At 42.5% G+C, this 15,181-nt stretch overlaps 1 protein-coding gene and 1 long non-coding RNA gene across 4 annotated transcripts; one reads left to right on the top strand and one right to left on the bottom strand.

Moving 5' to 3' along the window:
* Positions 1–22: 22 nt before the first annotated feature.
* On the bottom strand, positions 23–15,103 carry LOC135347138 (uncharacterized). Of its 3 annotated transcripts, none has more exons than XM_064545029.1 (18): positions 14,147–15,103; positions 13,921–14,007; positions 13,759–13,857; positions 13,599–13,697; positions 13,297–13,395; positions 13,151–13,249; positions 11,414–11,512; positions 11,249–11,347; positions 7,119–7,449; positions 6,649–7,071; positions 6,506–6,556; positions 6,026–6,241; positions 1,539–3,754; positions 1,240–1,492; positions 1,053–1,130; positions 870–1,003; positions 400–673; positions 23–335 (listed from the first exon to the last, which is right to left on the bottom strand). In XM_064545029.1, exons 1-18 carry the CDS (start codon positions 15,101–15,103, stop codon positions 100–102), a joined length of 5,850 nt encoding a protein of 1,949 aa, XP_064401099.1. In that variant the 3' UTR covers positions 23–99. The 3 variants fall into 3 exon arrangements, with proteins under 3 accessions (XP_064401099.1, XP_064401100.1, XP_064401101.1); XM_064545030.1 differs by having other exon boundaries at positions 1,249–1,492; XM_064545031.1 differs by having other exon boundaries at positions 1,053–1,127; positions 1,249–1,492.
* LOC135347136 (uncharacterized) lies at positions 12,121–12,686 on the top strand. Its single transcript, XR_010398283.1, has 3 exons — positions 12,121–12,282; positions 12,348–12,450; positions 12,512–12,686. It is a non-coding gene; the product is annotated as an uncharacterized LOC135347136 (long non-coding RNA).
* Positions 15,104–15,181: the final 78 nt, after the last annotated feature.

The following is a 15,181-nucleotide window of genomic DNA, read 5'->3' as shown; positions in this document are numbered from 1 at the left end:
GAAAACAATGTTATAATTAATATGACATAATTATGCTGGAACACCTACGCCCACGTACTAATTAGACAGACAAAAAATGTTCAATAAAAATTGTTAAGCTCAGTTTAGTTCCTTTACAATAAATCTACAAATGTCTACAGCAGTGTCTCCTCTTCTCAGTCCTATGGCAATTTCCACCAAGGCCCTGAAGGTAGCTCTGGAAGGATTCACTCTTTGCCACACTCTCAATGCATAAGCCACTCCAGCTTGATTGCCATAATGACGTGTGACATCAGTTACATCACCGAGGTCGGCTGGGGTGAGGTTGAGTCGATCGAGCAGGTTAGGAGTTGTGGCTGTGCAAAGAAAAAAGATTAAATGTACGTATATACCATATGCATAAACACTGAAAATGGTTACCTGTGACGCTATCAGCCAAATTGATGAGCTTCACCGTGGGCTTTTTGAGACCATCTGATAGGAGACTCCATGTTACATCTTTCGTACGCAGGAGCTCAGCCAACATTTCACGCAATGATGACACATTATCACCATGATGCTTGCTATCGATATTGGTGAGAATAAAATGAGTCAGACCTAGAGCCAATCCCAGATTGAACCAGTGAGGGCTGGCACTTTCATGTGCAGTGTGTAGTTTCTCGTAAACATGTTGCAGATCGTTAATTGTCAAAGCCTGTACAAAAGCAAAATCAACAGGGTTTCATTTGGTGGGGGTTGCCCTCGGAAATACCTTCCAGAGGAAACTCAATAGGAATACAATTGAGTGGTTCTGGTGAGCAATATTCTTAACATCAACCCCTCCCCTAATATATTGCTTTGCCAAATGTCAGGTCGACAAGTTGCGTATATGATTTAGATGTACTGCCTACCTTGTGCACGCTCAGTAGGTGTGGAAATTTCTCCGCTAAGAGAATGATGTGCCTCTCAGGGATTTCTTGGTCGAGTTGGTGATCACTCACTCCAGTCTCCTTACACACATCTTCTATTACAGAGGATGATTTGCCTGAGGAGGGATAATAATCTGCTAATCAAGTAACTATAGCACGTCTTACCAGCCTGGTCAATGGGTAGATTAGACGAGACTGGAGCTACGGGAACTGGTGATAAAGGTAATAAAGGTGCCACAGCTTCTGCAAAATGAATTTATAATGAGGGCTCAACATCATCAATGGTACTTTAGTATGTGTTGGAACAGTAACACAGAAGCAAAGGGTCGGCACATGTATGTACAGAACTTACTGAGCTCACCTTCGTAGAGAGCTCTATAGACAGTGAGGACCACTTTCCCAGCCTCCTTAACCTCACACTGGTAGTAGTCAAGGTCCTCCTCACTCACACTCTGGAAGGTGAGCATGTTGGGCTTGGAGTGATGAATTGAAAGCTGTGTGTCGTCATCTCCCACTTTGCTCCAATTGAAAGAAAATGTCTTCAGAGACTGTCCCTTCATGAACTGGAGAACTTCCAAGCTAGCACTCAGACCAATAGAAGCAGTCTGCAAGAAATATGAAACACAAAACATTTAAATATAAATAACCTACCTTACCCAACCAAACTTGTTGGTGTTTTGTTGGAGTTACCAGCTTACTACCACAAAGAAACTGTACCCAGATCTCTTCGGTAAGAACGCACAAATTATCTCGGCTGGACTTGTGACCAGGGCAGGGACATTGGAATGCAATTTGAGGAACCAAGTGTGGGTAAAGGCTTTTGAGAGTGTAGAGCATCACTGAGAAAACATAAGTGCAAAGGTCATGGAGAGACATGCGACAACCAGGACAGCGGATAACTTGAATTTCGTAGCATTGATCATGGGCTAGTAGAGTTAGCCTGTTTGATCTAGCGACGAAAAAAGATACGCAATTTCGCTTCACACCATTTTCCACTAACTCCCACGTCAATCCGAGGATTCCATGAGGGCCTTGGGAAACTAGTCGAGTGATCAGACCACAAAAAGCTCCTGTTGGAACATAACCACAGCTGAATGTGATGAGCAGTGGCTCTGGGTTGTTGGCATCTGGTGGAGGGGGGTTAGTCAGCTCCTCTTGTGAAGCACACTCCAATATTGCCGGCATTAAATAGGTGATTCGAGATTTGCTTGGGTCATTAACATCTTTGTGAATGATTTCAGAGTGAAGATTTAAGTGTTGAAGAAGGGATATAAGATTTTTGGCTGGGATAAGTTCGTCGTTTCCCAATTTTTTGCTAACTTGTGCAGTTTTGCAATACATTTCGATGGCTTCAGCTGAATATTGCCCCATTCTAATCAACTCCTTTCTCTCATACTCAGTGAAAGTGAAAGTACTTCCAGAATGAAGCACACGCAAAGAAGGAAGAATCAGCTGACTGATGCTATTGAAGACTACTTGAGGGGAGCAGATTACACGATTCTTGAGCCAGTTTTTCTTATCATTCAAAACGCTTGTGTAATGCATGACAGTGCCAACGCAGTCGTGAAGATACCGCAGACAAAATTTCGTTTCATTTTCATCCATTTCAAGCTTCTTCCCTAACTCTAGACAATCTTCAATAGTGGCAATCTTGTATTCCCTTCGAAGAATGAGTCCAAATAAAAGCCATTTTGGTTTAATCGGTAGCGAAGCATCCTTAAAGCGTGTGTGAAAGATTTCACTCAACACATTACGAAGAGGGGCTATGTCCGACTGCTCAGTTCCAGTGTAGTTGTCCACGGTAAATAGAGAAACTCTCTCACTAGTAGCTCCAGGACAAATCAATATTTCCTCAAACGTTTTTACAATGTCATTTAAATCTTCGCTTTTTTTCTTGATTTCCTTCTCTGGATGCTCCAGCTTATCTTTGTGAGTGCCTATCAGCGCAGCCAAGGGACTAACTTGTAGGAATGATTCAAGCTTCTCATTAAATCCATCAACTTTATCGGTCCTGAATGACGAGGTCACATGAGGGTTACTATGTATGCTACTGATGGAAGATAGGATTTGAGACACGGTATCTTTGACTGTGTGTATAGCGTCATAGGGAGTGATAATTGTGTCATCGCGACTAAAAGGGATTTTGTACGGCTTGTTCAGCTCTTTGCTCAAGTCTAAGAAGACGAGATACATGGCCGGACCAGTGCTCAGAGCTGGGAGCATTTCTAAAAAGCCTGGCTGACCACCAATATCATTAATGTTCAAAAATGTTCCCAAAGCATTGAAAAGGGTAGAATAGTCTCCACTCATGATCAACTTTTGAAATTGACTGACAACCTCGCTAATTCTTTGATTTTTGCAAGTCTTTTGTTCCTCACTTGAAGTCTTGAGTTTATCAACTTGTGAAACAATGTTCTGTACAGAAATGAGCTTGTGGGGTACATCTTGTTGAACATGTGACTGTTCTCTGGAAGGTTCGGGTGCAGTATACGTAGTGAGTTCTTCACTTAGTTGCTCACTGAGGGGTGTGTCCAACGGTGCCTCAGGTGTTAGGTTGTTTCCACAAAAATAGTTGAACAAAATTTTGGCTTCATCGTCAACGTTAATGGAAGACAGCCACTCTGCTGTGTCGTCACCAACAAAAGCAAACGCTTGAATGCAGTTAGCGAGTAGCGTACTAGGAAGCTTTGCCTTGTCTCCAGCTGAACGAATATTGTCAAATATTTTTAGGAGACGGCTTAGAGTGGTCGTCTTGCCCACATTTGGTGGGCCAACAAGAAACAGTTTCAAGTAGCGAAGGTCGATGGTGTCAGCAGCTGTCATTAAATCCTCGAGTATCTCGAGATATCGCTGCTGCTCTTTAGCAACTGCATGTGAAATAAATAAAAATGTATGTTTATACAGTGGTCGGCTGGTTTGTTTGTCCGTTTGTTTGTGATATCTGAGTCAATAAACGCTTTGTTACAGCCATGCACACTAAGTTATGGTGGCAGATTTTTTGATGGCGAGCAAAGGCTAAAAAAAGCTTGAACTTGCACGTTAGCTGCTACACGCGGCTTTTATTCGAGGTATGTATTTACAGCTGAAGTGATCCTTTACCAGTGTTTTCCCCATAGTTAAGTTCAAACTATGGCCGGCTGGGGTGCGCAGCACCCGGCGCGCACTATTGTATGCCTAAATGGGGGGGTCTAGGGTTCTCCCCCAGAACTTTTTTGTATTTACATGCTCTGAGATTGATTCTGATGAATTTTGAGGAGCTTTTAAGGAACCGTGGCATTTTGAAATACAAAAAATGCACCTAGAATATACATCTTCTACTAGTTTACTCTTGATTGACAGTAGCTCTACATGTGTATACTATACTACTACTATATGTAGCACTCTGATCATGATTAGGCCGATTAAGCTCTATTTTTGCACGAGGCACAATACGTATACATGACCATAAATGTACAATAATTGGGAGAATCCTGTGGGATATACAATACATCCCAACAGGATTCTCCCAAACTCAATTAGCTATTCAGAGAATAACACATAGGGGAAATTAAACAAAGCAGAAAACTGATTGTGTTTGTTGCTCGAGGCGTAGCTGCACGAGAAATACTGTATACAGTAGACTTTCGTACAGTGTAGCTTGGCGAGTTAGTCGCATTTCAGAAAGTAGCTGGGGCTTAAAAACGACCCTACCTCAAATCTAATGACGGTTCTGTCTCGAGGATAATGAAGGATGTTCTCTATTTAAAGTGTAATCCAATTTTATCTGCCAAACCATACCCAAAATGTCAATCCGGCCGTAATAAACGTATAAAATTACATTAAAAACCTAGTTACCGAATAGCGAGTGGCCACATTTCAGGGTGAGTTTTGTGCAGTAAACATAATTACAAGCAATAATTAATCCATGCCAAACCAAATATAGAGGTGGCCATATATATATACTTCAGAGAGCCGGAATAGCAAGAGTTATTTTAAGGCACTAAATGTCGCGGAGGATTCAAACTAATAAACATTTCGCCGATTTTATTTTTGAGGATAGAGGTTCAAATGACCACACCCCTATACAGTAGAGAGGCTTCAATACTGGATGTAAACCAATTTTCGAGGGCACAAGGTTCGAGGTCAACCCTCGAAATTGTAGTGCCTCGAAAATAACCAGCTATATATACGGTAAAGCTGACTGTGTGTGTCTGTGTGTACCTGTTCTCTTGGATCAGTTAGACACAATGATTCGTGGATTTGCAAACTATAAAAGCTTCTTCTCGAGTTAACTCACGGTGAAGGTCTCTTCAGAATGTTTTGTACAGTATCATCTGTTTGCACTCTATTCAACTTTGAGTTAGCCTTACACTAAAGCGCTTGTATATAGGGCCACTACTAAACAGGAATAATCGGCGTGGCTATTGCGGGGTCATTGTTGAATGCGTGAGGTGCACAACCTATCTATATAAGGAGGGTGTTCCTGTTTAGCATCAACCCTCGATCACACTAAACAACACCTCACTAGGAGCCAGAGATACATGCTGTGCAGACGTCACAAGCACAGATTGCCCTACACCATTAGAGCACTTAAAACCGGCTCCTATATAGTGAGGTGTGTTGCTGATGCTAAACAGGAATGCTCTCCTAGCAAACTGTGCAACTCAACCAGGTACACAGATGACATACTTATATGTATTATGTAAAGGAGCATCTTCCTCTGACCTGACATACTCTATAGCTATAATTATAATACGGCTACACTAAAGTGACACTCTCTATAGCTATACTTGATTGGTAGCGCAGTGTTTTTACACTACAGACTGGGCATAATTATATATAATTATATATAAGACGTAAGCTTCACAACTTCGCACAAATGAGTGATTTATATGATTTATATTCTCTATAGATGAAAGGCATGCATGCATGCACTGTACCGCATAGCCTGAGTTATATTTTCGTGGAAGTGCCTCTAAAAGAATACATTTCACGCTTACCGTATTAATATATTTTATTACTCATTTTTTCATTACATATTCGGTTCCATATTCCATTCCATTCCGCATTCCAGCTTTTACACTAACCCCTTATGAAGTGAATATATATACAACCCTCAGGTAATTAGCTATAAGCACTACAGATATGTACAAACTTACTTTCTTGTAGCCTTGTCTTGAGATTCCCTGCGTCCTCAATGTATCCTTTCTGAGCAAGCAATTGTTGAGCTTCTTCAAGAGTGATGCCTTGACCAGTAGCAATGATGTCATCAATGTTCACTTCTGTTCCCTCGATAAGCTTCTGTAGAGCACCAATCTCATCTTGTGTTAGAAGTGTGTGCTCTGACAGTTGTGTAGTGGCTTTGTTCACCAACCCTGCAGAGTAAAAGCAGAAAAGCATTATGTTAACTCGAACGACCACGAGCATTAGTATAGTCTGTTGGTGTGTCTGTCTGTTTGAAATTTGCTAGCGTTTACAGCATGCATGGATATATATTATAGCCTTCTATTGTGAATATGCTTATAATTATAGGCATTATTCAGATACCTGAGTGTGTGTGTGTTTGTTTGTGTGCAGAGTGGACGAGGGTCAAGGTTTTAATTAACGGAAACACTATATGCATGGTCACTACATCTTACAAGCATGATCGGTGGGCAGATTAGACGAGCCTGGAGCTACGGGAACTGCTTCTGCAAATGAAACACCACTTAGAACGATGAATGGTACTATCAAAATGTAGGACTGGTGTAACACTATTTGATGAGATTAGTTACTGACTGACCTTTGATACTTTGCACCAGTCTTGTTAGTTGATTCTCCCTGTCCTCTGCCACTACTAGCGAGACATACTGAAAGTCTCTCACTACCTCCGTCACAGGAGCACCTCCAGGCACATCTTCCCATCCATCCTCACACACCACTGGGAACAGAGGCTTGCCAAGAGCTTCTGCTTCGTACAGCTCTCCATTGCAGTACACAGACCTCACGTAGCGTTTAGTGAGCACACAAACAAAGGCTTTGCAGGTTTTGATGGCGGAGGCAATCTCAGATCGCCATTTGTCCCCAGGACGAATTCTACGTTTACAAACAAACACAGTGAGGCCTTCTTGTTTCAATCGCAACATAAGAGTGTCCACTGTGCGCATGGTGTCAGCCTCACGGCTGTAGCTGATGAAAACGTCGTATTCCTGAGATGCCTGGAAACCTGTGAACATGGGAAAATTCAATCACGTCCTTTACCATTATACATACCTGGTGGAACCTGGAGCAATTCCCTATAGAACTCCTTTCGTTTAGCTTCAATTTGTTTCTTGACAAATACTTTGAAGAATGTGTTTCCACTTTGTTTCATTGCTGTCACAAAGTAGGCAAAAGCATCCAATGTGGTGTCTGGGTCTTTGATGTCCACAAGAACATAATTTAGGAGCATCTCAGCACTGATGATTGTTTGGCATTGTTTGCCAGTCAGTGCTCCACTCTGACTTAAGTATTCAGCTACATCTTTGAAGCAATTAGAGAGCCTCTCTGTCAGATCCACTCTGCAGCTACAGATGGCTTTGTATTCAGGGGTACCAGTAGTCATCTGTTGTGAGGGGGGATATTACAATGTATAATGTTGACTCAAAATTTCAAAATACGCACCATAACAATTGATCACAATAAAGCTAATGGACAATGAAGTCTGTTGCTTGTGGTTTCTAACAAGCTGAGCTCTGCTGGGAAAGCCCCTACATGCCCCACCCCTGTATTTCCGCACCTAACTTCCATCCCCATCCCACAATGATGACACATGCAACTACAGCACTGAAGTATAAACCTTGACATGTTAAATCTACTGTATAAAAACTGGTTATTAGCGCTTGTTCCAATTATAAGCGTATCTTTATTTTAAGTGCATGCATGCTCAACTGCAGGTTTTTTGTTCGAATTGAAGCGCTTTTACAATTATGCGAAGGATATTGATTCAGCGCTATTCGTTTATCTAGCTTGTACAGTGCATGGTAGCTACATAGCTGGTGATAGCAAGGGCATACAAAAAGAGAGAGGGCATGTGCAACTGACTATCAACCCTACCTGCAAGCAAAAACTGAAGCCAGAGACCGAATGTATACTGTACACAAAAATCGAAATTGTTATCTGTATATACTTTTCCACTGCCCCCTTCGGTTTTTGCTTGTCCTCTCTTTTTTATATGCCCTTGCACATGGTGATATAGCCATTTGAGTATTGCACTACAAAGAAGTACGAGAGAGCAACATCACCTTGAACAATGATTTCTCACTTCTCAAACGATTCCAGACACACGTAAATTACACACATTATAATTATTTGTACCATCTCTACTGGTAGTACTGCAGTCAGAAGATGAGAGTAACCTCAGTAGAGAGTGAACTCAGGATTTGCATGTGACTGGGTTGAACAAATAACGGAAATTGTCTGGGTATAATTGGAAAAGATTTTTATAGAGCCATACATGGGGGCCCATCTGGGCTCTTCGGAGTTTACAACGGATTTTGTGCGTGAAAAGGTGGACTTATGGTTAAACGAGTTGAAAACACTGTCAGAGATAGCCACCACTCAGCCTCATGCTGCTTATGCCGCATTTACTCATGGATTCTACAGCAAATGGTCCCATCTCTCTCATATCGTGCCGAATCTGGGGGCAGTCAGTTTCAACTTCTGAAGAACATCCTACGCACTGTGTTCATTCCCACCATCACTGGAAGACCACCCCCTAATGACACAGATAGGGATATCTTTGCCCTGCCCACAAGGTTCGGGGGTCTGGGCCTAAGCAACCCAGCAAAGCAGTGTGATCTACAGTTCTCCGCTTCCCACTCCATTTCCAAGCCACTAATAGAGTCCATCCTGCTACAAAATCCAGAATAATCCTTCGGGTACATGGATGCCCAGTTGTCAGCCAAATCTGCTGTCAAACAGCTGCGCAGGGAACAATCCACCCTAGCAGCAGAAGAAATCAAGCAGCGTCTCACCCCTACCAACACTAGGACGCTGGATCTCGCAAGCGAGAGGGAGTGCATCCAATTGGCTAACCTCACTACCGATCTCAGAGTTCGGCTTCAGTCTACACAAGGGTGCCTTTGTGGACGCCCTATGTCTCTACGCTATATGGTTGGACGCCTGCAGGTACGCCAATACACTGCATGGCGACTGTGGTGCCAACTTCTCGGTCGAGCACGTCCTCTTTTGCTCCCGTGGAGGATTTCCATCGATTCGCCACAATGAAATCAGGGATATCACTGCCGACCTACTCACCAAAATCTGCCATGATGTTTCGGTGGAACCACCAATATATCGGATGGTGCCAGACTTGATGTCTCTATTGAAAGGGTTCTGGGGAGGACGCCAAGAGAAGACATTCCTGGATGTCAGGATGTTCAACCCACACGCTGCAGTCAAACAAAAACTCTAGCATTACAAACTGTTACAAGAAGCACGAAAAGAAAAAAAAAGAAGAGCTTACTCAGGTAGGTTAAGGACTGGGACCAGCAATTATTGCTGAATCAGCTAAAACGCAGCCACACCCATGATTTTTAATATGTTTTGTGTGTAAAAAATTTGTTTAGCTACTTATCTTTTTTAGTTCTAATTCCGGAGGTCTAAACCTTCCTTTCAGCTCTAAATTTTTAGTGTAGTAGGTAGTTTAAAGGTTCGTGCAGACTATTCAATTGGGAGGGAGCTGTTTATTCAGCCAAAGGTGAGATTTTGAAAAAAACGTAGTTTTCTAGCTGTTAATTTTAAATGTAAAAGCTAATAACTTACTTTTCATAGAGTACCATGCTCCCTCCCGATTGAATAGTCTGCACAAACCTTTGAACTACCTACTACACTAAACATTTAGAGCTGAAAGGAAGGTTTAGACCTCCGGAATTAGAACTAAAAAAGATAAGTAGCTAAACTAATTTTTTACACACAAAACATATTAAAAATCGTGGGTGTGGCTGCGTTTTAGCTGATTCAGCAATAATTGCTGGTCCCAGTCCTTAACCTACCTACCTGACTGAGTATGAGCAAAGAGTCCGAGATGTCGAAAACTCAACCTTCACTCCAATAGTCCTCTCGGCCACAGGGGGCATGGCAAAACAGTCCACAACGTTTTACAAGCGACTTGCCTCTTGTCTAGCTGAAAAAATGGGAGCAGACCTACTGCTCGACCTTGTACTGGCTATACATGCCTGCCTGTCTTTCCAGTGTCGGATCCAGGAAAAATGAAAGGGGGGTTCCAAACTACGAGCACACAGCGCGAAATTTTTTGGGGTTACGCGGTCACATGTGACTAGGGAAAATCCCATACTCAGCCAGGGGAAGTCCCATAATAGACTTGCGCAGAGCTACATGTATAGCTAGCTGCCAGAACAGTCAACTAGCTGAGTAACCTAGGCTAACCTGAACACTCCTTTGGCAGTTGATGCATCAGAACAACAGGTATACGAATCAAATTACAATAGCTATACAAAAACTGATAAATAGCTAGCTGGTACGTAGTTGTAGTAAAGCAAGGGGGATCCGTGGCACCCTAGGATCTCCTCCTGGATCAGCCACTGCTTTCACTCTACTGATATCTGCAATACAATGTGACTGCGCATTCTCGAATATAAGCATGTTTGAGCAAAAGAAACCACAGTGCAAATATATGCCATATTGCACAGTGAAGCCAGGCACATCATAGCTAACAAGTCTCCGCAGTGCGATATGCATGCCATAACAATTATAATTATTTGCACAGCCCATGAAAGTTGAATGATCTTGTTCCTACAAATTCCTTTTTTGTGGTATCAAAATAAGGAATGCGGAAGGCATGAATCTCATTATAACTATACTTCTCCCACGCAACAATCAGTTATTGCATAATCACTCGTGCAATAACTAATACATAAAGCTCTGCTATGACCCCATGAGCGCATGCAAATGGCAGTAAACTGCTATATACCTGCTTTTCTTCTCTTTTCTACATCAACAAGACAGTGAAGAGCTCATTTCTGCTCGTTCTATATACCAATATAGTTAGCTAGTTATCCAGAAGTTAGCTAGCCAGAGCTATTAAAAGCTAGTGAGGTGACTCATATGACACTTGAAGTTCAATAGTACAGGAGGAAAGGGCCTCCTCTGCCTCATTGCTAGTTACGCCCCTGATAATACTAGGAAATTTTCATTATTTGGTCTCGAACCATCACTCATCACAGACCCACTCATTATACAATATCACATGACTATCTACACTAATGTCAGGGGATACACAAACTATCAGTGCTCTCTACACAAACATGACTAGCTCTGGGTCTAATGGACCAGGTCAACAGAACGGGAGGCTCTGTGGCTAATGGCCTCTGAGATGTGTGTACAGCTACTTATACACTCACCTCTTTGGGTACATCAACATTGGCCCCAGCATTGATTAGGAGCTCCATACATGTCTGGTGACCATTGAAACTGGCTACCCAAAGAGGGGTCTTTCCCGACTGTACATAGGAGGAAAACAATGTAAACAGAATGTTGTGGAAATGTGTTTGTACAACAAAACCAACCTTGGTCTGAGTGTTGACTGTAGCCTTGGCTGCTAAGAGGACCCTCACTATCTCATCATGTCCATTCCTACTGGCTACATACAGAGCTGTCTGGTTGTTCTGTTATAGACCATAAACCATATAATTATATATCACAGCAACTGGACCAGCTAATTGTACACTCTCCACTACTCAGTCCACTCATACACAGAGGTAGCCTCGTTCCCAGGCCAATGAAAAGAGGTGACAGTACACTGTTAAAAATGGGGTGTTACGTAGCACACTAATTTTAGTAGGTAAATGTCAGTGGTGTGTTACTGAACACACTCGTGTGTTTGTCGTGCTCAACAACACACTTGGAGTGTAATAGAACACACTTGGGTGACACAACAGAATGGTGTGTTACTGAACACACTGACATCCATACAGTGGTGTAAAGTAGCACACGATATATAAGATATTAAGGTCTTTTTACTTTTCAGATACCAGAATTAATATTTATGTTCCAATTAGTACAGTTAGATCACCAAGAGTGCTAAGTAAGTGCAAGTGAAATAAGAGTTGAAACAGCAGTCCCTGCAAATGCGGGAAACAACTTGCTATCACTCTCAAAGGAAGCTTTATACTTGCAAACCCAGGAATCCAGGTCCTAAAAGTATGGCTATAGTATATGCATGCTATATATACTAGAGCTAAGTCCGGACCTTCTGTGTGCGCATGCGCATTGAGGCTAGAAGCACATGTAGTGTGCTTTAATTAAAATCAACAAAGACTCAAGAACTGGAGAAGAACTAAATTTAGCTCTATACTAACTGCACTGAGTATTTAGCTTTCCTGAAGAATATACACTACTGCAGCACTTCATGGAGCTTCCAAAGGCCATTCATGTGGTAAGCTGGTGAAATACTGTGTGATATGATCATATAAATTATATATAGCCTTTCTCACAACTCAGCCCAGAACTTGACCTCATTTTTGACTTGAGCACTGGTTTGGGTACAGAAGTGACTATTCTCTGGGACATACTAACTGCTATAAATGTGCAGAAAAGTATCCAGGTACGTGGAGTAATAGATATGCTTACCAGACATAATTGACATAATTGTATTTATTATTTAGGACAAGATGACAAGATGACTTCAATCAAAATGTGCTACTGCTGCTGTGCGCTCTTTCGTCAAAAAGGAAACATGTGATGTGCTGTCATTAACAGTAATGTGTTGTAATAATCCGTATAACATTTAAATAGTCGTTCGTTGTATAGATGTGTTTTTGATTTGTAATGACTTGTACATTTCGTTGAAATTGCAACTGATTTGTGTTAAATGACTTGTACATTTCGTTGAAATTGCAACAGCTATAGAAGTAATCTTATCGTCCTGAAAATAACCAAGTTACGAACACTGCATGCTTGAAGGCACTGTATGCATGTGCTAGACAACACATTTACCATTATTAGTGTGCTTGAAGGCACTGTATGGTGTGCTAGACAACACATTTACCATTATTAGTGTGCTTAAAGGCACTTATGCATGTGCTAGATAACACACTTGCCAATGTGTTCAGCAACACACAACAGTCTATGTGTTACAAAACACCTTTAGGGGTGTCAAATTTAAAGTGTCATACCAACATCCCAAAAGTGTGTTCCAGAACACATCATTTTGAACAGTGTACACACACTCAACCATGGAATCAGCAGAGTAAACAAACACCACCATGCAGAGTAAACAAACACCACCATGCAGCGTGACTCACATTAGTCTTGTTGTGGACGTCAGCCTTGGCCTCCAACAACATTCTAACAACTCCACAGTGACCGTTCTCACTGGCAATGTACAATGCTGTGGCTCCATCCTGTACAATAACCAAGTAATTTTAAGCACACAAGCAATAAATCCCACCTTTTGTTGAATGTCAATTTTAGCTTTTACAACAATCAACAATTCCACTGCCCTCACATGACCATTCCAAGCAGCTACAATCAACGCAGTGGATCCATCCTGTGAGCAGGTGAACCATCACTCATCACAGACCCACTCATTATACAATATCACATGACTATCTACACTAATGTCAGGGGATACACCAACTACCAGTGCTCTCTACACAAACATGACTAGCTCTGGTGTCTAATGGACCAAGTCAACAGAACATGGGGAGGCTCTGTGGCTAGTGGGATGTGTGTACAGCTACTTACACTCACCTCTTTGGGTACATCAACATTGGCCCCAGCATCGATTAGGAGCTCCATACATATCTGGTGACCATTGAAACTGGCTGTCCAAAGAGGGGTCTCTCCCGACTGGGAAGAAAACAATGTAAACAGCATGTTGTCGGAAATGTGTTTGTACAACAAAACCAACTTTGTTCTGAGTGTTGACTGTAGCCTTGGCTGCTAAGAGGACCCTCACTATCGTATAGTGTCCCTTCCTACTGGCCCAGTGAACAGCAGTTGCACCATCCTATAGAGATAATATCATCAACCAATGGACATATATTGGCACTGTAGACAGTATTCCCCTCACCTTGTCTGCCTGGTTGGGATCAGCCCCACACTCCAGTAGCTCCAGAACCACACCCACATTATCCGTCTTACAAGCATCCAGAAATTCCTGGGAGAAAAATGAGTATCAGCTAAGACGGATATAATTCTAGTCACCCACACAGAAGTACCATGCAGCATACAGTCGACACTAACACTATATAAGCTGACAATGCACATTTGATACCTCCACCCACTCACTCACGTACCATCCTGGGGTGCTGTAGACACAGCTTTCTGAGTGAGACAATCACTTTGTCAACTGATGGTCTCTGTTGAGGTCGGTCATGGAGGCAGCTAACAACAAGAGGATAAAGAGCGTGTTTCTCCCCCATTTTGTCACCATGGACAGCAGTGCTTCGACGCATGAGCTCCTCCTTTCCTCTGATAGAGTTGAAATAGCTGCGAAAACCTTGAGGTACGTTCTTGACTTTAGGGAAATCACCGATAACAGTGTGAATGATGAGATGACCGAATGAGAAGATGTCCAGCTTGGTAGTGTAGGTGGGCGGCTCCACGAGACACTCGGGGGGCATGTAGGTTGGATTTCCCGGGACGTTTGTCAGAACAATTTGAGTCTTGTTCTGAGTCAATCTCTCCAGGTCTACGTACTTGGCCGTACCCAGGTCTCCAATCTTGGCAGTGAGGTCCTCAGTGAGCAGGATGTTGGGAGCAGTGAGGTCACGATGCATGAGGGGAGGGATCAGTGAGTGGAGATAGTGAAGGCCCTTGGATACATCATACAGGATATGGATTCTAGTGGCGATATTCGTGTCTCGATGGGTTTCAACAAAATCAGCCAAGTCGGAATGAAGCCTCTCCATTATTAGACTGATGTCGTTCTTATCGCGGCCGTAATGGACTCCAATGAAACAGACAATGTTGGGGTGATGTAAAACACTCAGAATACGACATTCATTTCTGAACATTGTTATAACGGATTGCTTTTGGAGCAATACGTGGTGTACCTTCTTAGCAATAACGTGTCTTCCATTCACCGTCACTCTAAAGACACAGCCATAAGCCCCTGAGCCAGCTCTGTTCTCCTCTAGATCCAATCCTTCCACTTGGACCACCAGAGCATCAAGGTCACTTTTTGTAGCCATTTTGGCAGTTGCTCCGCCATCTGACAGCTCACGTGAATATATTTGCAACCGTGACGTCATCAACAGCAACAAAAATCACAAAGAAGCTCCGCTTGATAGTGTTGTAGGTTAGTGGCAATAGCTGAAGATGCAGTCCTA

This window comes from Halichondria panicea, chromosome 13 (assembly GCF_963675165.1).
Source record: "Halichondria panicea chromosome 13, odHalPani1.1, whole genome shotgun sequence".
Taxonomy (NCBI): domain Eukaryota; kingdom Metazoa; phylum Porifera; class Demospongiae; order Suberitida; family Halichondriidae; genus Halichondria; species Halichondria panicea.
Note: the sequence above shows the minus strand (reverse complement) of the source record. Positions and strands in the feature narration are given on the sequence as shown.